This window comes from Aulonocara sp. 'chitande type north' Nkhata Bay, linkage group LG5 (assembly GCF_057382095.1).
Source record: "Aulonocara sp. 'chitande type north' Nkhata Bay isolate Kocher_YH1m ecotype deep benthic linkage group LG5, A_spYH_male_GT1.1, whole genome shotgun sequence".
Taxonomy (NCBI): Eukaryota; Metazoa; Chordata; class Actinopteri; order Cichliformes; family Cichlidae; genus Aulonocara; species Aulonocara sp. 'chitande type north' Nkhata Bay.
This window is the reverse complement of record NC_141348.1, coordinates 14,495,124-14,519,101: the sequence shown is the minus strand read 5'-3', so window position 1 is coordinate 14,519,101 and position 23,978 is coordinate 14,495,124. Positions and strand designations below refer to the sequence as shown.

Below are 23,978 nucleotides of genomic sequence, written 5' to 3'. Positions count from 1 at the left end.
CCTGTGTGCACGATATGAAACATGAATACTGTACTTACGTATCAGGAGAGGTGCCTGGTCTTTTGGGGGCCGGTTTTGCAGAGGAGGCATCTTTGCCAGATTCTACAGGGCATTAAAGTGGAGAGATTCAATCCATCAACAGCAGCCTCAGTAATTAAGTATTTTTAATATTTTAAAGAACTTATTTGTGAACTCACCTTGCAGCCATCGAACTTGTGTGGCAGGACCATAGCCCTTCTCGTTACGGGCGGCAATGCGGAAGATGATCGCTGGCTTGGTGGTGTAGTCGATGTGTGCGTTAGAGAGGCTGGACGACTGAACCAAGCAAGATGGGTTGGGTCCACAATACACACGCATGAAGGCTAGCTGGGCTGGGGTGGAAGCCTTGGCTTCAGCTGTTTGGTTGCTCTGGATGGCCAGGTACACAGAGTACTCAATGATCTTTCCTGACGTCACCGAGGGTGGCTCCCAGGTTAGGTGGGCACCATCTGGGCTCTGGGGGGGATACAGTGAAAAGATGCTACTTGGTGCCAAAACCATGGCTCACGTGATCACGTATGGCACACCTGTGAGTAAAATCTATAATGCAACAGGGTTTGTTTACCTTGCTGATTTTGATGGCACAAGGTGCCCCCGGGAAGCCTGGTAGGCAAGTCTTGAAAGCTGAAATCTCAGAGAAAGCTCCACGACCGCAGGCGTTGATTCCAGCAACACGGAACTTGTAAGCTGTTCCAGGCTGCAGCTCCATTTTCTTCATCTGGCTGTAGTCTGGTATAATGCCAGAGTCATCCTACCAAACACATAAATACAAGTTAGATAAAGATGGATTCTTGTAACGCACATCAATATCATTCTGAACAAGAAAAGGCTCCCTGAGACAACTTACATCTCCTTGAGAATCATCTCCTGGCACATAGTAGTGAGTGACAACCATATTTGTCACTTTAACAATCCCAACATCAAACCACTGGTTCTCCTTTTTCACGACAGGCTTCACTGGAGCTGGCTGAGGGGCTTGCTTCTGCATGGGAACAAAAACGGTCAGCAAATTCCTCCTTTCCTCTCTTCACCTCAACTGACATAATCAGAAGTGCAGCAGCACCAAAATGACTCACCTCTCCCTCAATGCCATTGGCGACCTCTGCTAGAGTGGCTGCTGCTTGAAGTTTAGCTGGACTTGCCACAGATACAGAGGGTGCAAACGTACTTGATGGCGCAAGCGCTGTACAATGTCAAGAGCAATACAAAAATAATCAGTCTGCTGTAACAAACAGTAACATTCAAAGTAACTATAAAAAAACCAAACACAACACAAACATACTCTCAGCTGTGGTGCGTGGCAGGAGAGAAGCCACAGCACTTGTGACTGCAGCGGCCATTTCGTTGTGCCCATTGCTCTCAACAGACGGATCATTGAGGCTGTCGGCAGGAGCAAGACCCTCGGTGGGCAAGCTTGTGTCCACCGTGGCCTGCTGAGCTGCGGCCTGAGCCTCCTGCAATTGTTGCTGCTGTTGGACCAGTGCTGCAAGATCTTGCTGGGTCAGCATGATGGGGATGTTGGTGGGTTGCTGGTTCTCTCCAGCAGCATCGCCTTCATCTGTAAGTTATACATTTTTTATGAATAGCAAGATCACAGAGAATTCAGGAGTTTCACATCTAGAGGAATAGTTTTACTGACAAGTGTCCTGTTAACTAGAGCCAGCCCTTGAACTTAGGCTATGCTATGGTTCAAAATTCGAAAGTCTGTGAACAAAAAGCTTTGATTCTACTCACTCATTACGGCTTGCTGAGCTGCCTGGAGGACCGCCTGGATAGCGAGGGCCTGGGCTTCCTCTGTGGCTGCTGCTTGTGCAGCCGCCTCTGCTGCTGCAGTGACAGCCAGTTCCTCGTCCGACAGCCCCGTCACCATTAGTGTGGCTCCCTGGCCCTCAGACATCAGCTCTGAAGGAAGGTTCAAGGCTGTCGCTGCTGCTGCTTCTCCCTGGGGAACACATTAAAGCAGTCCCATCAAAAAAACATGGAAAATGCATGACTGCAAAGAATTTCAAAATCAAAGGCCAAACAGACTTTTTTGCCTTCATACTTTATTCACCTCTGCTTGCGTCTCCATTGCTGCGGTTCCTTCCTCAACAGGTGCAGCTTCTGCTGATGCTGGCTCATCAGTCTGCATGGGTTCCTCTGTGGAGCTAGCTGCAGTGCTTACTCCCTCTGTGATGGATGAGATCGACTAGAGGGAAACAAAGAAATCATACCCCACAATGAGAAAGAAACTCTGGAAATGACATTCTTCTTACATATTCGTACACACATATTGACAAAAGTATTAGGCCACACTTCTTAATCTGCAAAGTCAGGCGTTTTCAGTCCTATGGCCACCGGTGTTTAAATTCTGGCACCTACCAATACAGTCTGCCTTTACAAACATTTCTGAATGTTTTGTTCATAGATATTCAGCGCAGTAATGTAATAGGACGCCAACACTCTATCAACACTCTGCTGACTCAATACCTACAGGATTATAAACTTGCTCTGGCTTTCTCGTCAGCACAAGTACTGTGCACCAGGAGTTTCACAACTTCAGTTTCCATGGTCAAGCAGATCCTTTAAGTGTAATGTGTAGGTGGCCTGGTACTTTTGTCTGTACAGCATATCAAATTCAGAAATGCAGCCCCAACGTGGACATCTACTAGGATTAGTTTTACCACCATCACCTAGTCATACTGGATGGTTTTTAGAAAAGGATCTTATTTTGACAGGAATGATGTGGTATTCTTACAGGCACAGAGGGTCCAGGGGCTGGTGTAGACTGAGTGACAGTAGTGATAGCCCTGCCCTGGGTGGTGCCAGTTGTTGCTGTGGTGGATGCCTCTTCTGTGCTGCTGGTACCTTCTGCTCCTTCTTCTGTCTGCTGGGTTGCTAATGAGACATAGTAACATAGCTGATTTCTAAACAAACTACTTTTACTGCTTAGAGAAAAACAATCATCCGTCATGTGAGATCTAGATGTTATTTTAAGAAATATCAAGACAAGTGTAATTAAAAAAAGAAGAAAGATTGAGAGTCACCACACAGTGTACGGAAACCTAACTTGCTGTTAATTATAAAAGAAAAAGAAAAGAAATAAGATTATTCAGGTAAAATGTACACAGTATGTTTACATACCAGTGCCTTCACCTGTCTCCATGCTACAAGTGGCAGTTGTGGCTGTGTTGGTGGTCCCTGTCTCGTGTGTTTCACAGGGAGGGTTGGAGCAAACCCTTTGGACCAGGGCTGTTGTTGTGCTGGTCTGGTCTCCTCCCATGCTGGAGGTGGCTGTGGACGGAGAATTGGTGGTCCCCGTCTCATGGGTTTCGCAGGGTGGATTAGAGCACACGCTCTGCACCGTGTCTGTCTGGTTTGCATTCATGCTAGATGAAGCTTGTGTGGTGGAGTTGGTGGTGCCCGTCACATGGGTCTCACAGGGCGGGTTGGAGCATGCCTGCTGCACTGCTCCCATGTTCGATGTTGCTGTGGTAGCCGTGTTTGTTGTTCCGGTTTCATGGGTCTCACATGGTGGGTTGGAGCACATGCGTAGCGCAGACATGTTTGAAGAAGCAGTTGTGGCTGTGTTGGTAGTTCCGGTCTCATGGGTCTCGCAGGGCGGGTTGGAGCACGCCTGCTGCACTCCTCCCATGTTCGACGTTGCTGTGGTAGCCGTGTTTGTTGTTCCGGTTTCATGGGTCTCACATGGTGGGTTGGAGCACATGCGTAGCGCAGACATGTTTGAAGAAGCAGTTGTGGCTGTGTTGGTAGTTCCGGTCTCATGGGTCTCGCAGGGCGGATTCGAGCAGACCTGTCCTGCACCGATTGTAGCTGAGGAAGTGGTGGCCGTGTTGGTGGTTCCTGTTTCATGGGTTTCACATGGTGGGTTAGAGCAGACCTGCCCTGCTCCAATTGTTGCAGACGAAGTGGTGGCTGTGTTGGTGGTTCCGGTTTCGTGGGTCTCACATGGTGGGTTAGAGCAGACCTGTCCTGCACCAATTGTTGCGGAAGAAGTGGTGGCTGTGTTGGTAGTTCCCGTTTCGTGGGTCTCACAGGGCGGATTAGAGCAGACCAGAGTGACAGTTCCAGAGCTCTCTCCAGCAGCTCCAGCCTCAGTGGAAGTGGGTTGCTCAGAGGTTGGTGAAGCCAGGATGGATACTGGTAGATCTTGTACTGGCTGAGCCTCAACACCACTGGGAGTTGTGATCAGAGTCACCTGGGTGGGCTGGTTCTGCTGAGAGGAAAGAGATGTCAGCTCTAAGGCAAATAGTATGTTATACATGGTCTAAAACAGAAGAACTTCATTGACTGTCTGAAAATTTCTGAGGAGCAGCTCTCCATTAGTCTGTGTTTACAAGAAGAGGTAGCAACATCTTCACATATGGTCTTTTTCAGCATGTTGTGATATACTACTTAAAGCTTATGACACATGCTACTGCAAGAGCTTCAAAGCCTAATGACTAAAATACAAATATTACAAAGTGGAGCTGCTGAGTATTACCTGCACTGTCATAGTAGAAGAGGGCAGTGCGGAGGAAGAAGTCAGGCTAGTCTGAGCAGCTGAAACTGTAATGGCAGTTGGGTTGATGACCTGGCTGGACAGGGTAGCAATGGTTCCCAGTGTGGTGATGGGAGTAACGAGAGAGGAAGTTGAACTATCAACTGTGCCTCCCGCCAAGCTAGAAGAAACGGTACCAGTGACTGTGCCGAGAGTGGTGACACCTGGAAGAAATGTGGTTTGAAAAATGAAACCAGAGAAACAAAACTGTTAATTTACATAATCATTACTTAGTAATTTTTTCGTACCTGTAGTCCCCTTGACAACCAGAGTTGTGACAGTCGGCTTAACAGCAGACACAGTCACTGGTGTAACCAGACGAACGCCACCCACTGTGCTCATGGGAACAGTGCGTAAAATAGTGCCAGGTTGCCCGGGAGCACCCTTCAAAACCACCTAGAAACAGAAGATTTAGGATAAACAGGCAGCACAACAAACACAATATGTACCAAACACTGCTGAGCAAAAAGAGACAATTTACCTGTGTCAGTCCCTGCTGGCCAGCTGCCGTGGCAAGTTTGGGCACCGCAGTGATGATTTTCCCAGGAGTTCCTGTGGTCATCACCTTTGTGGTAAGGATTGTAATGGGCGTTTTCATACCTGCACTGCTTGTTACACCTGCAAGGACAAACACAAGCATGAATATAATCACTGATCAATCACTAATCCTAAATCTAAAGGTTAATTTACACAGCAAATGCCAAAAAGTGTGCAAACTTGAATGAGAACAAACCTGTAGCTCCAGGCTGGGTCATGATGGCTGACATGGGGATAGTCTTAATGATGGTGGTACCCTGCTTAGTGGTAGTAGGAGAGACTCCGCTGATGTTGAGGATAGTGGGCTTGTTTCCTGTGCCTCCAGCCTGGGAGGTGGTGATGATGGTTGTGGGTTTGCCATCTGCAGAGGTCACCAGCTTCAGGATTGTGCCAGCTGGGAGTGGACCCTTCGTCTGGAAAGAAAGGTGCATGTTATGAAAACTATTCAGGGAAAGACACGTGGTGCCTGTCTCAGGAGTTTTAAGCTACCTCCTGTTTTTTCCTGCACTCATGCAGATAGCTGACCTGTATGATCTGTGTGAGAGGGTTAGTGGAAGCCTGGCCTGTGACAGCTGATGTCTGCACTGGCTTGGTTTGTACCACAGACATCATCTTGCCAAGGTTGGAGATCTGCCGACATAGGAGAGAGACTCAAATTCATGAGTCACCAGAAAACATCGGATATTACGGGGAGGTCAGCCGGATGCTCGACCACCAAACTTGTGGCTCTAGAATCATTCTAGCCCTAACTGACCGACAGTCATGCAGATCACTGACATCATGCTCCCTGTCTTTTCCAATAGTCACTGTAGGCCAACTTTTACACCCTCCCTACTGGTTCAAAAAGACGCCACCATTGAGTGACCAATCGATACAAAGATGCAGAGTGCGAGGAAGCATTTTACAGAATCCATGGTTTAAAGCATGCCTGTGAAAGCACCAAAGGGTGCTCTCAAGTAGAGTTGCAGTATTACATTATGCTAAAGAATCCATGTTTTCTTACCAGAGTGCCACTGCTGCCCATGGTCAGGGGGCTCTTGACCAGGGTGATGGTCTTGGTGACTCCTCCCACCACAGTGGTCACCACCTGGGCCTGCTGGGCCACTGTGACTGCACCAGACTTGTGCACAGTGATGATGGGTCTGGTGGTAGTGGTGGGAGAGGATGCAGTTGCTGTGCCCACTTGGGCAGCGGCAGTCTTCAACATCCGGGTGGCCGGGTTACTGACCTACAAGCACATATTTATTATCACAAATGGCTTGTGATAGGACGAGCATAATGTTGGAAATGAGAGCGTTTACTGCAACGTGTACCATGACTGGAGAAGCCACTTTCACTGTGGTTGTGCTGGGAGAAACTGCCACTGTTTTGAGAATGGTAGCACCTGCAGGAACATTGAGGACAGTTCCTGCCGAAGAGGGCGGGATCTTCTGGGTTGCTGCTGCAGCAGCAGCTAAAGCTGCCATGCCACTCATCTGAGGGCTACTTCCAATTGGCTAAAAGTTAAAAAGAAATAAATGTTGACATTATTTGCTGATCTGGCAGTGCAGTTCACAGCGAAAGAACACAATTGTATGAAACTGCTCATACCGATCCCTGGGTAGTCTGGGCTGGAACTACCATTCGAACACCTGGAGGAAGGGATGTCACAGTGACGGGGGATTTCCCCGGCTGGCTGGGACGAACTGTGACAACAGATGCGCCTGTTGCAGACTGCTGAGCTGCAACCTTTAAAACTGCTGTAAAACAAATGAACCAAATTATTCACACCTTGTAGAATTTGGGTTGTTGCAGTTGCCGAGCTTCCTGGTGTGGTAACAAAAATGCAAAATTGTAATACCTGTCTGTGGTAAGCTCTGAGCCGACGGTGCTGCAGCAGCTGGCACTGGGCTCTTTGGAGAGTTAAGCGGCTGCGATGGGGTTGCGCTCATAGCTGGAGAGGCTGCAGCTGGAGTTGCAGGAATGTCATACTTCTGCAGCTGCAGCAAGTATGTGTCAGCTGTGGAGACTGCACCCCAACTCACCTCCAGAGAGTTTGTGTTGGCACGGACTAACTGCACCCTGGCAGGGGCGTGCGGTCGCTCTGGGGGGGGAGAGCAGAATTTTCAATACTATCTAATAACGAGCTGTTGTCTCCAACAGCACTCATGTTACAACACACCTACCTGTTTCCAGGTACCACAGATCTTTACAACAGACTTGGTTGTTCCAAGCTTTACGATAACCGTCACGGCCACTCCATACATAAAGCCTGGAATTGATAGCCACAGCACAGTGACCAGCACGGGCCCTGGGGATGTTGTCTTCAAGAGTATCCATCAACACTGTTTCCCAACACATGGTGTCTAACGAAGAATTACACAAAAGTTAAGAGTGGCACTGCACATTTGCTATTTAAAAAACAAAAAAAAAAAATATGATTTCAATAAAAACAGAGATAGACAAACCGAGGTTCAAGCACGCAAGAGTGTTTGTGCATTTCCACTCTTTTTCGTGTGTGGCCACTTTGACATCATCCATCACCAAAGGTACCCATCCTCCGAAAACATACATCCTGCACAGAGAAATGAATTCGCACTTAGACCATTTAACAAGCACAGAATTTCAAAAATGAGTAAAATAAAAATTAAGTTTGCTGTTGGAAATGTGCAGCAGTCATCTCACTTGTTTGTGATGGTGGTAGCAGAGTGAAGACTTCGAGGAAGTGGCGCTGTGCCGCTTACTGATGGTTTGTTCCATGTCAGGGTATCTGGAGATTAAAAAAAATAAAATCAATAAAAGGTTATCTATTCTTAAATGCAAAAAGATAAGGCAGCTTGTGTACAGAAAACTCACAATTTCCTATATTGCTTCTCTAACAGTGAAATGCTCAGTTCCATTTGTTCTGATACTCAGTGAATCGCATCATGTCTCAGAGGGCTGATGGCAGGGCATTTCAATTTTAGTGTTGTTATTTCTCCATTTACACTTTATAAAACATACCAATGTCAAGTGTCCATAGATCTCCAAGACGGCAACCGCTCATTCCTCCATAGATTATTAAGCGCGACTTCCTGGTTGCCTTCTCTGTGTATACCACAGCAGTGTGGCTCTCACGAGGAGGAGGCAGGACTCCGTATGTGATTGGAATATCCCATCCAACCACACTGGAACCTGCACGAAGCTCGAGTGTGTACAGATCATTCAGGTATCTGATGAATAAAAACACAGTGACACTCACGTCGGTGGCTGAAACAGAAAAACATTTGCAGTCCTGCAAAACAGTGCTCCCCTGATGACTGTTCAGAAAACCTCTGTACCTGGGAATGTTGTTTTTTGGGTCTTCGCTGTCATTGGCGAGTCCACCAAACAGGTAGCATTTGTTGCCAACCAGTGAAAAGCTGTGGCCAAGACGAGGGCAAGGAGGGGGGCCATTCTTCGGGTTTTTTGCTTTTAATTTTTTCCATTCCCATCTGCTGGCCTGTAGCAAAAACCACAGTGGAAAAAAACGATCAGTCGATGGATGGCAGCATAAGCTGTAACTAACAAGTCTTAAGCTGACCACATTCCTTGTTCTGACAACATAAAAATAAGGACAGATTTAGTATCACAATTGTGACTGAACCCTTACATACTTTCCCCCCCTCATCAAATCCACATTTATTTAGTGTTTGTTTACAGAGCTACTCCATTTCCCAATGATTAAAAATCCACCTGGGATCTGGTGACAAAGACTTTTGGCACACTGCTTCCTTACATCCTTTAATCAGAAACGTAACATTTGAGAACTTCTCAGGATCGGTTAATGAAATTTGGCAAACCCAAACATACTAGAAGAGCAGAACAACGTAAATTGTAACCTTTCTACTACAGTTTTAAGAATAAAGACACATTACTCCTTTAATGTATTTTCTCAAGACTAGCACAACCAATGAAACCATAAACTTTGCAACACAGTTGTGTGATTTCACAAGTCATCATAGTTTCAATGACACAACCTTACTATAATGCTGTACAGCTGAGCATTGAACACTCAGTAACACGTATAGTGATGAAACTTACAAGTGACCTTGATTTTAATTGTAATAATTTGCCTGTTCTAGTAAATATTTTAACTGTAACAGGGGTGAAACATAACTTTGCAATCAACTTTCTCAATTTTTTCCTGTATCAGTCATCTCTGATGCAGACAAGACAAAATTTCGCATGCAGCTGATAAAGACACTTTGCAGTACGATGGCCTACATATGAACATTGCTTTGTAAATATCTCTGGAAAATCTGACTTAGATACCAGCTATATTTTGTTGCTATAAATACTTTACAAGCCTTCATTATACTGACAAGCAAACTTAGTACGAAAACTGGGGTTATTTTTCCATAAAGGTTTACCTGTAGTTCATAAAGATCGTTGCTGTACTTTCCATACTCCACCATTCCACCAAATACCAGCAACCGTGTGCCATCACAGACAAAACCATATGCAGCACAACCAGGAGGGATATCACCACGGACTGCTGGGATAAACCACTGGTTTGTTGCTAAAAATTAAAACACAATAACAATAAAGGGGTTATTTCTGGAGGCTTTCCTGTGGCAAATTGTAATTAATAAGTAAAGACATGCTATCACACCCACTAAGGCTTTAAAATGCTTAAAAGTAGAAGCAAAAAATAACCCTCTATTTATTTTTGGAAACATAAACTTAAAATCTACATTAAAGAATGGGAACACAAACACAACTGCTGAGTCTGCCTGCCCTTATTGGTTTATAAGCAGGAAACTGGGGCAGGGGATATGCTTAAACCAACCAGCATCATCCATTTTATTTTAGCCCGCCTTTTTTAACGTGTATTAAAATCCTTCTCCGACAGGGGGGGCTAACTTCTGTTTGGCCTACTGGGGCCTGCAAGGCTATTTAGTTTTGCGCATTATAAACATATACTGAAATGAACTGTACTATTTTAGATGTAGAAGTACTTTGAGTTAGCCTTCTAAATATCTGAATTTTATTTGTAAGAAATGATGCTTTCTGCAGAAACAATTGATAAAGTTCCTTATGCAAAGTTGCGCTTACCGGTGTTGTATACATGCAGCTCATCCACAATCCCTTCGTTTCCACCGCCGAAAACAACCATAAGCTCCTTTATAGCCACAGCTCTGTGTCCATGTCTGGGCCGGGGAACAGGACCAGACCACCCGAGGACCCGTTTCCATCGCGGCTGCAGAACCGACGCCGTGGTCCCAGATACCGCGGAGCCAGGGGCAGACATGACTTCTACCGAAATAAATAATAAAGACGCATTAGTCATGTGTGCTTGAATAGTTCTGTTATCTTTCCATAAAACCTATGCAATACAAAAATAGCATCTAACCGTGCAATATAGCTAACTTTAAAGCAGGCTTTACAGTTAGCGGTTAGCTTTGGTTAATGAACACTGTCAAAAAAAGACAAGAAAAAACAATAACAGCAATAAACTATATTTGTACAAAACCTTTCGAGCAACTTCTGCTTTATGGTCTCTTACGCAGTTATGACGTCGTACTTCTGTTAAGAATCATAGTAAATCTTGCCATTATCCAAGTTTATTATTAGTTGTTTCTAACCATTGAATTCAATCCATGGAAGCCGCCATCTTGCAACCAAACAAACACCCGCTAACGCTACTGCCCGTCGGAAAAATGGCGGAAGCAAACGAAAAATAAAAATACATGACAACTAACCCACTACATCAACAAAAAACAAGGCAGGATGAATACAAATCCAACAGGTGATTATAAGCCCGTGTTCACAAAACGATACACAGTCGTACCACTAATTTATCCACTACTGCAATCGTTAGCAACAGTCGGCTATTTTCATGCCTCTCTGGGAGTCGCCATATTGTAGCTAACAACTTTAGCATTCTTTGCAACCGCTTTACCGCAATTATCAACGTTATAAAAAATCCAAAGTTTGTGTTAACAGTTGCAAATATTATGGGACTAAAGGGCCAAACAACTATGAGACCTTTTACCCAGATTTACAAAAAATTTAAAGTTGCAATCGCGGCATTCAAATTCTCATGTTAGCCGTACCCCGTTAGCTCTAGCGGCTAGTTACTCAACCTAATTTGCTCGAGCTAACGGCGTTAGCTGGCATCTGTCAAAGCGCTGCCGAATTTCTCAATTAAATTCAACGCAATTTAAAGTTTCTCTGTCGTGCATAATTTACCTGATACAAAGGCAAGCTCGGCAACGGTCTTAAAACTGAGCTAAATTGAGTTAAACAGCATAAACACAATGTTATTATGTTTCATGCCGTCTCTGGAAGCAGCCATCTTTTCAACAATCGGCCTAAGTCTACAGCTCCCACAAGAAAAATGGCCGGGCGGTTTGCTACAACAAAACACAACAGAGCGAAAAGGGCACAGACGCTTCAGAATTTTACTCACTTATTTCGATGCAGTTATTGCAAAAACACAGATATGTGCTCTAATCTTGCGGCAATAATCCAAATTCATTCGATTTGTGAAGAAGTATTTCCTCTCATGCCTGCCTGGAAGCTGCCATCTTCTTGACAACCAGAGGCGGAGGAAAATGGAAGAGAGTTGGCGTCACCCAAAGTAAACATGGCGACAAGGACCCACTTGCAAACCGTTTCGGAGGTAAAGGTATATACATTTTTTTTTTATTTTTGTCAATCTGTGTGTGCGAATCGTGCAGTAAGTACCAGTGTACTTTTAGGAACACTGCAAATCGATTTAAAGTAAACACGTTACGACTTTGCGCGAATTACAACAAGTTGTGTTATAGGAGTTGGGTTATTGTCCCTTACTAAAGATGGCGACACCCGTACCGAATCTCCTTTTATTTTAATTTTGTATGCAATTCTGATTTTATTCCCCTCTAAACCTACTTGTATATGCCCACAAATTCTCGACAACACCGCACGAGCAACAATTTACAGACTTTGCGCTCGCATATATTAATGTTGACACGCCCACGCCCCCCTTTAGCGCGCCCTCCACTGATACAAATACTCTACTACAATGGCTTCAACATAAAAAAAAAGCGTCCCTGGTTTTGACATCAATATGTTCAGCCGTAGGATAGGCGGAAGACAATGGATGGATGATGGACGGATGGATGTTCAGCCATATTCTTTGATGTCAACCTAAAAGACAAGTAAATGTACGCTCCAGGTAGCGAAATAAAACATATAGTTAAAAAGTATTTCGGTTTATGACCGAGACAACAAATAAAGAAATGATTGTACATTATGACCAATACTGCAAAACAGATCACATCATATTTAGAGCAACTCAGATTTAAAACACAACATATATACACAGTACTTTGTCAAAGTCTTGAGATACTATTCATTTATTTATATCTTGTTAGGAAAATGGTAAATCCATACAGAAACATGTATTTTTGGAAATACTATTTTTTTTTAAAAGGCAAAAAAAGTTTTTTCAATTGTACCAAGCTTAAAAGTCAATATTTCAGATGACAAGCTTTATTATTTAACACAGCCTTAACTCTCTTAGGCAAGCTTTCCTGTCATTTCATTGCGTAGCCTTCAGGAATAGTACTTCCAGGCTATTTGAAGAACATTCAAAGCTCCTTTTTTGGACCATGGCTGCCCTTTGTTCTCTTTTAATAACCATACATTGCTTCAATAACTGATAGTGTTGTATTCTGTGTTTATCTATCCAGGTGTGCTTTTACTGTGCTGGCAGTGTGACAAAAAAGTCACTGCCAGATGTAGAAAGTCTGGCTACTTGGAAGCAAAATATAAAGAAATAAGTGTGGTTCAAGCATTTTAGTTTGGCAGACTAGTGCCAGATGTCCGGGTAACCAGCAAGAGAAAAAGGTGAGCGAGTATTAGCATAATTCTGACTTTTTGCAGGTTGAATTCGTTGCTGCGAAGATGATAAGTTAATGTGGCTTAAACAGTCATTGCATGTTCTGATGGACTGCAAAGCTATCCTCAGCAGTAGGCCAGGACTTCTTCTTCTTTTTCTTCTTCTTCAAAAAGTCTGCGCAAACATTTTTTAAAATTATTATTGCCAGACTACTTTATCATCCATTAGCTGGTTGGCAGTAATTCAATCTGTCTCTTTTTACACTACAGCTTTATTTCTGCTGCATGTGGGGTGCTTACATGCACCTTAAAGACCTTAGGTTCTGAGTACCTGAACCTGACCTCTGACCTTCTTCCTAAAGAAGGCCAATAATAAAGAAAAAAAACATATTTCATGATATGAAAAGTAGCTGCCCTTTGTTGCAGCACTATGTTAGTCCATTAGATGGCAGACTTGCACTACTGATTTTCTTCCTCCATCAAAGGTGACTTTTGAGGTGAGGTGACTTTTCAGTGCCTTTTGTCTGTCTGTGTACAACATTAAACAAAACTGTACACATGTACATGTACAAATAAACATGTACACATGCAAACTGTGTTTGTATGTGTACATGTTTATTTGTAACAGGCTGAAAGACGGAGGTTTGCGTGCTTGTCAGAATCAGAATCGTGTTTATTGGCCAAGTATATGTGCAGACACATACAAGGAATTTGGTTCCGGTAGATGGTGGCTCAGCACAGCAATGTAAATCACACACACACACACACACACACACACACACACACACACACACACACACACACACACACACCTACCTCCTGGGGAGGGAGGCAAGAGAGGTCCCCACAATCCTCTCCGCTGCTCTCAATCAATCAATCTTTATTTATAAAGCACTTTTCATACAAAAAAAAAATGTAGCACAAAGTGCTTTACATGGTTAAAATCAGCCCACCCCACCCTCCAACTCACTCCCCACACTCTCATTAACATAAACAATGTGAATACACACATACCCCCCCCCCCCCCCCCCCCCACGCACACACACACACGTGTCTATATATACATTACACATGCATACACATACAGTACATACACAAAGCTGTGTAAACCAACTATAAATAACTAATCTAAACTTATTTACATAAAATACAGAAATGAAATGAGGTGGAATGAATACTACAGAATGTACATAAGGTGCAGTTGCAGTCTGGCAGTGGGAGCAGTGTGACAGGTCAACTGTTTAGAAGGGAGATGGCGAGGGGAAAGAAACTGTTCCTGGTCTGCAGGCTTCTGTACCGTCTGCCAGAGGGCAGCAGATCAAAAAGTCTGTGTCCAGGGTGTGAGGGGTCTGTGATGATTTTCCCTGCCCGTTTCCTGGTTCTTGAGAGGTACAGATCCTGGATGGAGGGCAGGGGGCGCCAATGATCCTTTCTGCTGCCCGTACAGTCCGCTGCAGTCTGCTCCTGTCCTGTTTAGTGGCTGCACCATAACAAACTGTGATGGAGGAGCACAGGACAGACTCAATGACCGCAGCGTAGAACTGGATCAGCAGCTCCTGTGTCGACTGTACTCCCCAAGTTGTCTCAGGAAGTACATCCTCTGCTGGGTCTTTTTGAGGATGGAGTTGATGTTGGTCTCCCACTTCAGGTCCTGGGAGATGGTGGTACCCAGGAACTTGAAGGTCTTCACAGTCGACACACAGCTGTCTGATATGGTGAGGGGGAGCAGAGTTGAGGGATGTTTCCTGAAGTCCACTGTCATCTCTACAGTCTTAAGAGTGTTCAGCTCCAGATTGTGCTGACTGCACCAGAGTACCAGCCGCTCAACTTCCTGCCGGTATGCAGACTCATCACTATCCTGAATGAGGCCAATGACAGTGGTGTCATCTGCAAACTTTAGGAGTTTAACAGCCGAGTTCTTGGAGGTGCAGTCATTAGTGTAGAGGGAGAACAGTAGTGGTGAGAGGACACATCCTTGAGGGGCACCAATACTGAGGGACCGAGTTTCAGAGGTGATCTCCCCCAGCCTCACTTGTTGCTTTCTATCTGTCAGGAAGCTGGTGATCCACTGACAGGTAGGTGGTGACACGCTGAGCTGGGAGAGTTTGGAGGAGAGAAGTTCAGGCACGATGGTGTTAAAAGCCGAACTAAAGTCCACAAACAGGACCCTGGCAAAAGTTCCCGGGCGGTCGAGGTGTTGCAGGATGTAATGCAGCCCCATGTTCACTGCATCATCCACCGACCTGTTTGCCCGGTAGGCAAACTGCAGAGGGTCCAGCTGGTGGCCTGTAATGTCTTTCAGATGGGCTAACACCAGTCGTTCAAAGGATTTCATGACCACAGATGTCAAGGCGACAGGTCTGTAGTCATTCAGTCAGAGTAAAGATGGGAGCCAGCTGTTCAGCACAGGTTTTAGTGCTGTGATTTATATACGCGTTTAACTCACTGCTGTCATATAAAGAACATTTTTTTAAAAAGAAAGGAAGAACAAACAAATTAAAAACCAAGCCACTTTTATATACATGATTCTCTTGAGCCAGCCTCCATTTACTTGTATTTTATTTCCAAGGAGCCAGTTGATTGTTTGTTAACTCGCTTAACACGAACCTATCAATTATTCAAGCATAAAAAATTGCACCTAACTCAAAAAACGAAGCAATGTTGTGTCTACGCATAACGAAAAAAGGCTCTATCACAGTGTGGGGCTGTATTTCAGCCAGTGGTGTTGGGGATTTGTCAAGACTGATCTAATTATGAACAAAGAAATGTTCCATCAGATTTTGATCCATTATGCAATATAGAGACCTTACCCTCTGGAAAGAATTATTTTCAGGATGATGATCCCAAACGTACTGCCAGCGTAGTAAAACCATACCTGGATAGAAAAAACACAGTGAAACACCACGAGTCATGGATTGGCCTCCCCAGAGTGGGGAGCTCAACATTATTGAACAGAACAAAAGGACGCCAACATCCAAAGAAAAGCTTTGAATGTCCTTCACGAAGCCTGGAGAACTATTCCTGAAGACTTCTTAAAGAAATCACAAGAAAACCTGCCTAGGAAAGTTCACAGTGTTTTGAAGAATAAATAAAGTCATACCATTGACTTTCAAGCCCATCAGAATATAAAGAAATGAAGGATGATTCACGAGTTTTGCACAACGCTGGAAATGACCATCAAATAGGCTATAAGGTCCAACTACAGCTGCACACTCAAATAGGTCCCTTTGTTTTTCTGATCAAACCTAAAATGAAGAAAATTGCCATTGATGCAGAAAAACTAAAGAATAACTATTCCTCATATTGTGTTTGGTCAAGATTGTTTTTATTTTGAAAGAACTAGAAAGAAAGAAACTACAATGGTAAAGCCATTTCAGTGGACATTTCATGCGTGCCGCAGAAAAGGGATTATGTCTCGGAAGTCTCAACAGACAGATTGGAAACTCGTTAGGGCCGTCATGACGATAATGATGAGATAAAAGGATGAAAGCTTCCTAGAAAGCCAAGCATGACCTCTGCCTAAAGAACGAAAACAAAGGAAATAGCAGAGATCACGGAACACTTGGAAAAATACTCTTGTCACGTCTTGCTGAGTGATGTCTATACATGCTGTACTGTGAAAAATCTTGATCAGTGTCACTGTATTTTTTATTATCATTATTATTATCGTCATGTTTAGATTTTAACCAGATTGGGTCACGAAAACACAGCACATATATATTTTTTGTAGTACATACTGACATACTGTCCATGTTTCTCATACATGTGCTCACCTGGATGAGTACAGCAGACTGAGAAAGGTCAGTGGTGCTCAGATGCCAGTAATTGTTTACACTCATTAAGAGTCTTAGATAATGGCAGGAGAGCTGAGCTTTCAAACCCTAAAGAGATCATGATGTCACTCAAGTGACACGGATCAAGGATTTTGAGCGGGATTTTGAGAAGGGATTTTTTTTCCCTCCCACCACTACAGCAGGCTGTCTGACTCATTCATATTCATATTGTGCCCACATCTGTGAGGTTGTTTGGCTTTATAAACTTATATTCAGGAATTCTAAAGGTAAATAATCTTGTAAAGGGTTGATTTGTCACAGCACAGAGTTGTCACAAATGATGAGCAAGGTTGTAAAGTAGGAGTTCTATGCATTTTGTTATTTAAAAAGAAAACATCATGCACCAGATTGCACATCATTTAGTTTTTTGTTCACACATCCTGTGATCGTCCACAGATCTTCACTGAGCATCTTCAGAACACGTACCTAAATGTTTTTGTTTTCTTTTTTTTCTACCAAATGCTTCATTTTAGGGACTTGCACGGAGGGTCACACCAGTGTACAAACACAGTAACACAGTGACAGGAACAGCGTCACATCCTTGATGGTCTTACATTTACCCTCTGTTCTAAATGGATGTTATCTTAATTGCTTTCCTAATCACACACAAAGCCATATTAACCTGATGAAAAATGACAACAGTGACAAAGAAAATGCAAACATGGGCGCTGGTTTCATTTAGGTATTGGGGTGGAATAAACCCAGTTACTTTTATTACAGCCACTACATTTCTTGCAGTCTGGTGAGTTTGTATGCACCATTTGCACCTTTTCAATAGGCGGTGAGATTTGTCATTATTATTATTTATGGGAAAATACAAAAATCAGTTAATCTCAGACTGGAATGCAGTGGACTGAGGACCACTTTTGAGTCAAAACACATCTTTTAGGTTTACCTTGTTGCTTATGAAAGAGTCTGGACAAAGGAATTATCCATTCTATTTCTTAGCAGGCTACTTTTGTGCCTTCTGTTTGGAATGGTAACTGCCTAAATGTACGTCTATCACCTGCCAATAATATCCATCCATCATCCACCCACCCATAGCCCATCCATCTTCTTTGGTTTGAATTTAAGGTTGCAGGGGCTGAAGCCTATCCAGCTCACACTGGGCAAAAGGTAGAATACCCTCTGGACAGATCACTAATGTGTTGCAGGGCAAACACAGAGAGACAGACAACCATTTACCTCACTTCATGTTATTGTCCCAAGTAAAGAATCTAGGGGTAGAAGACATCTACGGCAAATAATTCTGGACCTCTCATACGCTAAATTTCGAGAGGATGAATTGGTGGGTTTGTATGGTAGTCTGAAGCTGGATGGCATGCCACCTGGTGGAGACTGATATTATTTCTTTATTGCTGGCAGAAGCTCATTACAATGGCATTGCCCCAAATAAAATGCCTCATAAGGAAATGACAGCAGTCTAGGGAGCAAAGTAGGATACTTTTTTTTTTAATGTTCTCAATGCTTTTATTATTTAAGGTCCAAAACTGAACCGTCACAGGCCAGAGCAGGCTGAGCTGGGTGGGCATAAGAGGTGTTTGTGTTGAAGGCACAGGTGGAGGATGTGCAGAGATGATGGCAGGGTGCTAACCACCAACGTGTACACTAAATGTGTTTATGACCTATTTTTGATTAATTTTATTTTTTTTAAAATATACATATACTACTTTATAATAAACACATGTACAGCAGACAGTCCTTAGAATTCTCATATGTACTTGTACTGTATGTGTCATTCACATTCACAACAACATCTGTCAAATAAAGACAGCAGTCTGGGTCAAGTCTTTGTGAAACTCTGGCATTAGTTGTCTGATTTAAGGTTGGTCCAAATGTCCTTTTACAATAATGAGATTGCGGGTTTACTTGTTACTGTTTAGGAACTTACAGCTTTAACACCTAAAGCATTATTTTACTTTAAAAGCTTTATAATTACACAAGATATCTGCTAAATAATAAACAAATGTATGCAAAATTTCAGAACCTATACTTTGACTTCCTTTGCTATTAATTTTCACTCATTGCATCAAATGTCATATATGTACAGTATTTACAGCATTAAAACAATTATATATTTCTGAAATCGAGCTGAATTTGTGAATAGTCTTTCTTTTATAGTGTTTCTATGTGGGAAAAAAATCGTCATTCACAGTTACAGGTTTGACTTGTAAGTCCACAGTCTATATTTGTAATTTTGTTGATATTTAATATATTTAAATTCCTGGAGAGTTAATAGGAAAACACTGTTAAATTACACAGTTTCTTTGTTGTTGTTGTTTTTTACAGTGAGTGTGCATTTCCACAGTAGAACTCACAAAGACAATATTCCCCACTTTCTTCACCTACTTGTCATGAAGAGACTATCAACATTATATCTGTCCTGCTGTAATTTGTTCTGAAGTGGAAAAAAATGCCCAAACTCTGCCGTCTGCAGAGATCCATCCTCTACATCGGATAATCCTTTCTTGAGCCTGATACGATAATGAAGGTCAAGATCATCCATCCTAATACTAACAGCAAGCAGGTTAATCAAGATCAGACTGAATGTGATTTGCTGTCGTAATAGCGCTGGTACCTGGATTAGCAGATCCCAAAACAGTGTCCTTCCCTCTATAGTGGAACTAATTGAACCATCTTGTGCATTGGCACTCGCTAACGTGTTTGCTTATCTGTGGAAACATGTTTGTCAGTAGATAGCCATTACTTCATGTTCATTATGTTGAGCATACCCTAAAAACATATATTGGCTTCTAATTTTTCATTTTTATATTTCTTGCTTCTGGTGATATTCCTGGAGGAGTTGCTTTTTCCTTTTCTGGATAAATCCATCAATACATCCAGTTACAGTCATAGGGGTCAAGTCAGCTGATACTGTGAGAGGCAGAGTACAGCCTGGACAGGGTGACTGCCAACTTCAGAGAGTGACAAGATCAAAGTTACATAAAATTCCAATTAAGACCTACTAATTAACTTGTCATATAGGTTTTTGTTATATGGGGTGAACTTCCTGAGAAAAGCCTCACATGCACAGTAAGAACAATTCCACAGAGGAAGGCCCCATGCAGTTTCAAACCCACAACCCTCTTAATGCTGTCGCTTACTTAATGAATAAATAATTGTTTAATCATTGAATTAATTAAGTATTTAAATGTTTGACAGGCCTGTAAATGTATTCCCACTCCCTCTGCTGCTTTACTCCAGCACACCTACAATAGATGCTGCACTAAACATCACACAAAAACTGCCCCATTCCTGTGGATGTGGAGAAAATCACACATACTACATACTATGCAAAGGTAAATTTTCTGTAATGAAACAAGCAGATGGGTGACTTGCTGAACATGCAGAAGCCATGTAAGTCATCTTGTTTTCTTACTTGACAGGCAGCAAAGACCCAAGCTGGATCTGCGTCCACCCTGAAGCCCAACAACAAGGTGACCAGGATGGTGTTGATCTTTGTGCTGGGCTTCCTGACATGATACATCCCAGCTTTGCTTTTGTACTTGTGAACAACCACCATCAGTCTTTTAATTTGAGATTTGCTTCTATAGTGTCTGTCTTTTCCAAGATCCCCTGCAGTCTTTAACCTAGTTGTCCATGTTGTCCTTGATAAACAGATCTTTAGGATCTCCTGCCAATTTTTGGCAAGCACAAAAGAACAGCATGGACATCACGTGTCTCCACATTCTGGAAACTTGCTGTCTGTAGAAGTCCCTATCCTTTCCATAATTAAAAGATCTCAAAAATAATATAAACTAACAAACAGGTTTAAATTAAAATGTCTTATTAAAGCAGCTGCAATGCATCAGGAAACAGCAGCTTATATAAATAAACTATAGAAACAAAAAATTTTATCAACATCTTTTTTTCAATGTTAAAAAAAAAACTAAATAAAGATGCTGAGGATGAGCAGAAATAAGGATGAAGACTCCTCAACATGAGTTGGACCTGCTTCGAGTGGAAATGCATGTGATTAGGTTGATTTTTTATAAACTGCTGCTGACTGGCTGCATATCATAGCTGTATTTTGTTAATATTCACATACACACCAAATTGCTGAGGTTGTGCAATTTTGTTTTTCCTGTATGAAATAGTCTACAACTTTTTTGCCCATTAAAATGAAATAAAGTTAGAAATAAGAAAGTGTTGAGCAAGCTAGTTTAATAGTTCTATTTTCCTCCACTAACTTTCTTCCTCTTAAGTATGCTTATGCACATCCTCCTCTGTATCGGATCGTTGGGACGACAATGAGCAAATTCTGCGATTAACCCGCCAGCTTAAATCGTACCACAGAGTGTTACCATAAAACCTTCAATCTTGCATGCTAGTGCAACAAAGACGCTCCCTTAAGCTCAGTAAAGGCAGCAAAATGCCAAGGTAACACAAAGCTTGAGTTAAATCCCCATGCAAAATAGGGTGTAATCCACTTAACAAGAGATTATCAAATATAATGTGATTGGAAAACAGATTAGCAGGTGAAGACCGGCAGGGAACTTCCTTAGGAAAGAGGGATTAACCTCTTTAACCAAGTTTGGATGCCAAAAACATATCTAGGTTTGCACAGATTTTTGGAAGTCCAAATATGCTTGTGTTTGTTCCCAGATTCAAATACTTGTTAGTTCAGATATCTGTCAAATAACCAAATCTCAGAATTTAGCATCACAGCACGCAACACAGAACTGGAAACCACAGAAGCATCAACACCAGTTAATAAAATGAAAAGCTATGAAGGCAATTAAATTAGTCAATTAATTACGTAGTCAATTAAATAATCAATTAACCACTTTATAGCGATCAGTGTCATGAAACCCTTTATAAACGTCAATACGACGCACACAGCCAATAAAGACAAGAGACGATAGAATTCCTAACCGCACAGCGTTCATGTCTGCTCCTTAAATTTATTATTTGGCAGAGCCTGCGCGATACCTAATTTGAGCCGTAACATCAGCAGGAGTACGTTGTTCGAAATAAGCAAAATGAAGGGTAAACGTGATATGGAGCTGCCAGAAGACTTCTGGATACCCGTCAGCCTGGACACAAACAACATCACGTCACTTAGCCCTTTTCTGGTTCCACAGGACCACTTGGGGGATACTGCCACCTTTTACGCCATGGCAGTTTTCATGTTATTCATATTTATTTTTGGCACTTTCATCAACGCCCTTACCATTGCATGCACCATCCAATACAAGAAACTTCGATCCCACCTCAACTACATCCTGTTGAACTTGGCAGCAGCAAACCTTCTTGTGTCCACTGTGGGCTCCTTCACTGCCTGCTGCACTTTTTCATTCAGATATTTCATCTTTGGTGCGCTAGCATGCAAGATCGAAGGTTTCATGGTAACACTCGGTGGTAAGTCATTGGCTGCAGACAACACTGTAAAAATCCGTTGTAGCCCATCTCCCTTTTAATAGACTTATTTATGCTGATTTCTAGAGGGAGTTAAAGGGTTTTCCTGTCATTGCAGGTATGGTAAGCCTGTGGTCCCTTGCTGTGATAGCTTTCGAGCGATGGCTTGTGATTTGCAAGCCGCTCGGTAACTTTATTTTCAAGCCCGACCACGCTATAGCCTGCTGTGCATTCACTTGGTTTTTTGCAGTATTTGCCTCAGCTCCTCCACTGTTCGGCTGGAGCAGGTAAGCAACAGACACAACATACTTCAGAAAATCAGCTGGCAACACAATGCATTTAAGTAGAACTGTACAATCAACGTGCTTCTACTTTTCCTTGCAGGTATATTCCAGAAGGCCTACAGTGCTCCTGTGGGCCAGACTGGTACACCACAAACAACAAATACAACAATGAGTCCTATGTGATGTTCCTGTTCTGCTTCTGCTTTGCTGTTCCTTTGACCACGATTATCTTTTGCTACTCCCAGCTGCTCATCACACTGAAAATGGTGAGACAAAATGAGATGGTTTTGGTCTACTGAAATTATTCTCTTGATGACTGAGAAACATGTATACTTAAATAAATGCTGTCTTATATCCTATCAAAGCCAAAATCTAACAGGCCAGATCTACTTACCATTCAAACTGACACGCTTAGTATTATTAATATCTGCAAGATCAAAGCACAACGTAAACTCTTCTATTTATTCACATGACTTGTGGTTTTTTTCAAAGTAACCTTTCCAACATGACCCTGATCAATCCCACATTAACAGGCAGCCAAGGCCCAAGCTGAGTCTGCCTCCACCCAGAAGGCAGAGAGGGAAGTGACCAGGATGGTGGTGATCATGGTGCTCGGCTTCTTGGTGTGCTGGATGCCATATGCCTCCTTTGCTCTTTGGGTTGTGAACAACCGTGGGCAGTCATTCGATCTGAGATTTGCGACTATACCGTCCTGTTTCTCAAAGGCTTCAGCAGTCTACAACCCTGTTATCTATGTGGTCTTTAATAAACAGGTCAGTTACATGCTGTGCCGAGTAAGTACTAAGTTATTTAGAAGCAAATGGGTTGTCTTCTCCTGGTTTTTAATACACCAAACAACATGTTTTAAAGTTATCTGATGTGCAGGAGCTTTGAATCGATGCTCTACTTTATCTATGTGTATCTCACTACTGTGACTCTTTTATATCCAACTTAAACAACATGTTTGGTTAATTTTTGTCCCATTTAGAAGGAATGTAAATAAAAGGGGTTATAGGTAGGGGTAATCTGGGGGTCAATGGCTCAGTTCCCTTGCTGTGACTCCGTTAGAAGGTAGAGCAACAAGTCAGTTGTTGGATCCCTGGCGACTCCAGTCCATACACGTGTCCTTGGGCAAGATGTTCGTGCTTTGAAGATGTTTTTGGTGCAAAAGTCTACTAACCAACCTATTTTCTTAACTTTATATAGGCTGTATCATATCTTAGCTGTGGTCCTAAAGCTATAAATAATTGGGCTGTTTTTATGCATAAAAAATGATACTTTATAACTTTGCACAGGAGATTTAATCTACAAATATGTTTTTCCCTTGCAGTTCCGTACATGTATGTTAGCGATGATGGGGATGGGAGGAGGTGAGGAGGAGGAGAGCTCAACAACACAATCGGTGACTGAAGTTTCCAAAGTCGGGCCTGCTTAGGCAACACGTCAATGCTCGCTGATTTCTGAACTGTAAATTACAAAGAATGTACATGTATTTTATCATATGTAAAAATGTCATGATTTAAGTAGGAATAATCTGCAAAATGAAAATGCAAATAAAAA

The 23,978-nt window shown here is 42.7% G+C and overlaps 2 protein-coding genes across 11 annotated transcripts in view; one reads left to right on the top strand and one right to left on the bottom strand.

The window, feature by feature from the left end:
- The window catches only part of hcfc1a (host cell factor C1a), a 13,241-nt gene extending 1,560 nt beyond the window's left edge, over positions 1-11,681 (bottom strand). Inside the window, exons 1-27 of one of the 8 annotated variants that reach the window (XM_086291500.1) lie at positions 11,529-11,681; positions 10,172-10,372; positions 9,487-9,635; positions 8,416-8,576; positions 8,099-8,307; positions 7,781-7,865; positions 7,564-7,670; positions 7,282-7,461; positions 6,957-7,199; positions 6,707-6,855; positions 6,430-6,612; positions 6,120-6,344; positions 5,642-5,746; positions 5,313-5,529; positions 5,061-5,197; positions 4,828-4,975; positions 4,523-4,743; positions 3,163-4,255; positions 2,777-2,916; positions 2,084-2,227; positions 1,774-1,981; positions 1,322-1,597; positions 1,116-1,222; positions 887-1,021; positions 605-790; positions 198-495; positions 39-102 (exon numbers count right to left, since the gene is read on the bottom strand). In XM_086291500.1, the coding sequence (XP_086147626.1) occupies positions 39-102; positions 198-495; positions 605-790; positions 887-1,021; positions 1,116-1,222; positions 1,322-1,597; positions 1,774-1,981; positions 2,084-2,227; positions 2,777-2,916; positions 3,163-4,255; positions 4,523-4,743; positions 4,828-4,975; positions 5,061-5,197; positions 5,313-5,529; positions 5,642-5,746; positions 6,120-6,344; positions 6,430-6,612; positions 6,707-6,855; positions 6,957-7,199; positions 7,282-7,461; positions 7,564-7,670; positions 7,781-7,865; positions 8,099-8,307; positions 8,416-8,576; positions 9,487-9,635; positions 10,172-10,367 (5,366 nt within the window). In that variant the 5' untranslated portion in view covers positions 10,368-10,372; positions 11,529-11,681. Of the gene's footprint in view, positions 1-38; positions 103-197; positions 496-604; positions 791-886; positions 1,022-1,115; positions 1,223-1,321; positions 1,598-1,773; positions 1,982-2,083; positions 2,228-2,776; positions 2,917-3,162; positions 4,256-4,522; positions 4,744-4,827; positions 4,976-5,060; positions 5,198-5,312; positions 5,530-5,641; positions 5,747-6,119; positions 6,345-6,429; positions 6,613-6,706; positions 6,856-6,956; positions 7,200-7,281; positions 7,462-7,563; positions 7,671-7,780; positions 7,866-8,098; positions 8,308-8,415; positions 8,577-9,486; positions 9,636-10,171; positions 10,373-10,589; positions 10,908-11,308; positions 11,456-11,528 lie in introns of those variants that run through there. The other 7 variants (XM_086291506.1, XM_086291505.1, XM_086291508.1 and 4 more) reach the window with 7 other exon arrangements.
- LOC147330003 (blue-sensitive opsin-like) lies at positions 10,757-23,978 on the top strand. Of its 3 annotated transcripts, none has more exons than XM_086291511.1 (7): positions 10,757-10,865; positions 11,640-11,747; positions 20,163-20,213; positions 22,385-22,421; positions 22,519-22,684; positions 22,952-23,191; positions 23,749-23,978. In XM_086291511.1, exons 1-7 carry the CDS (start codon positions 10,847-10,849, stop codon positions 23,851-23,853), a joined length of 726 nt encoding a protein of 241 aa, XP_086147637.1. In that variant the 5' UTR covers positions 10,757-10,846; the 3' UTR covers positions 23,854-23,978. The 3 variants fall into 3 exon arrangements, with proteins under 3 accessions (XP_086147637.1, XP_086147636.1, XP_086147635.1); XM_086291510.1 differs by having other exon boundaries at positions 22,253-22,421; XM_086291509.1 differs by lacking the exons at positions 10,757-10,865; positions 11,640-11,747; positions 20,163-20,213 and adding an exon at positions 20,989-22,137 and having other exon boundaries at positions 22,253-22,421.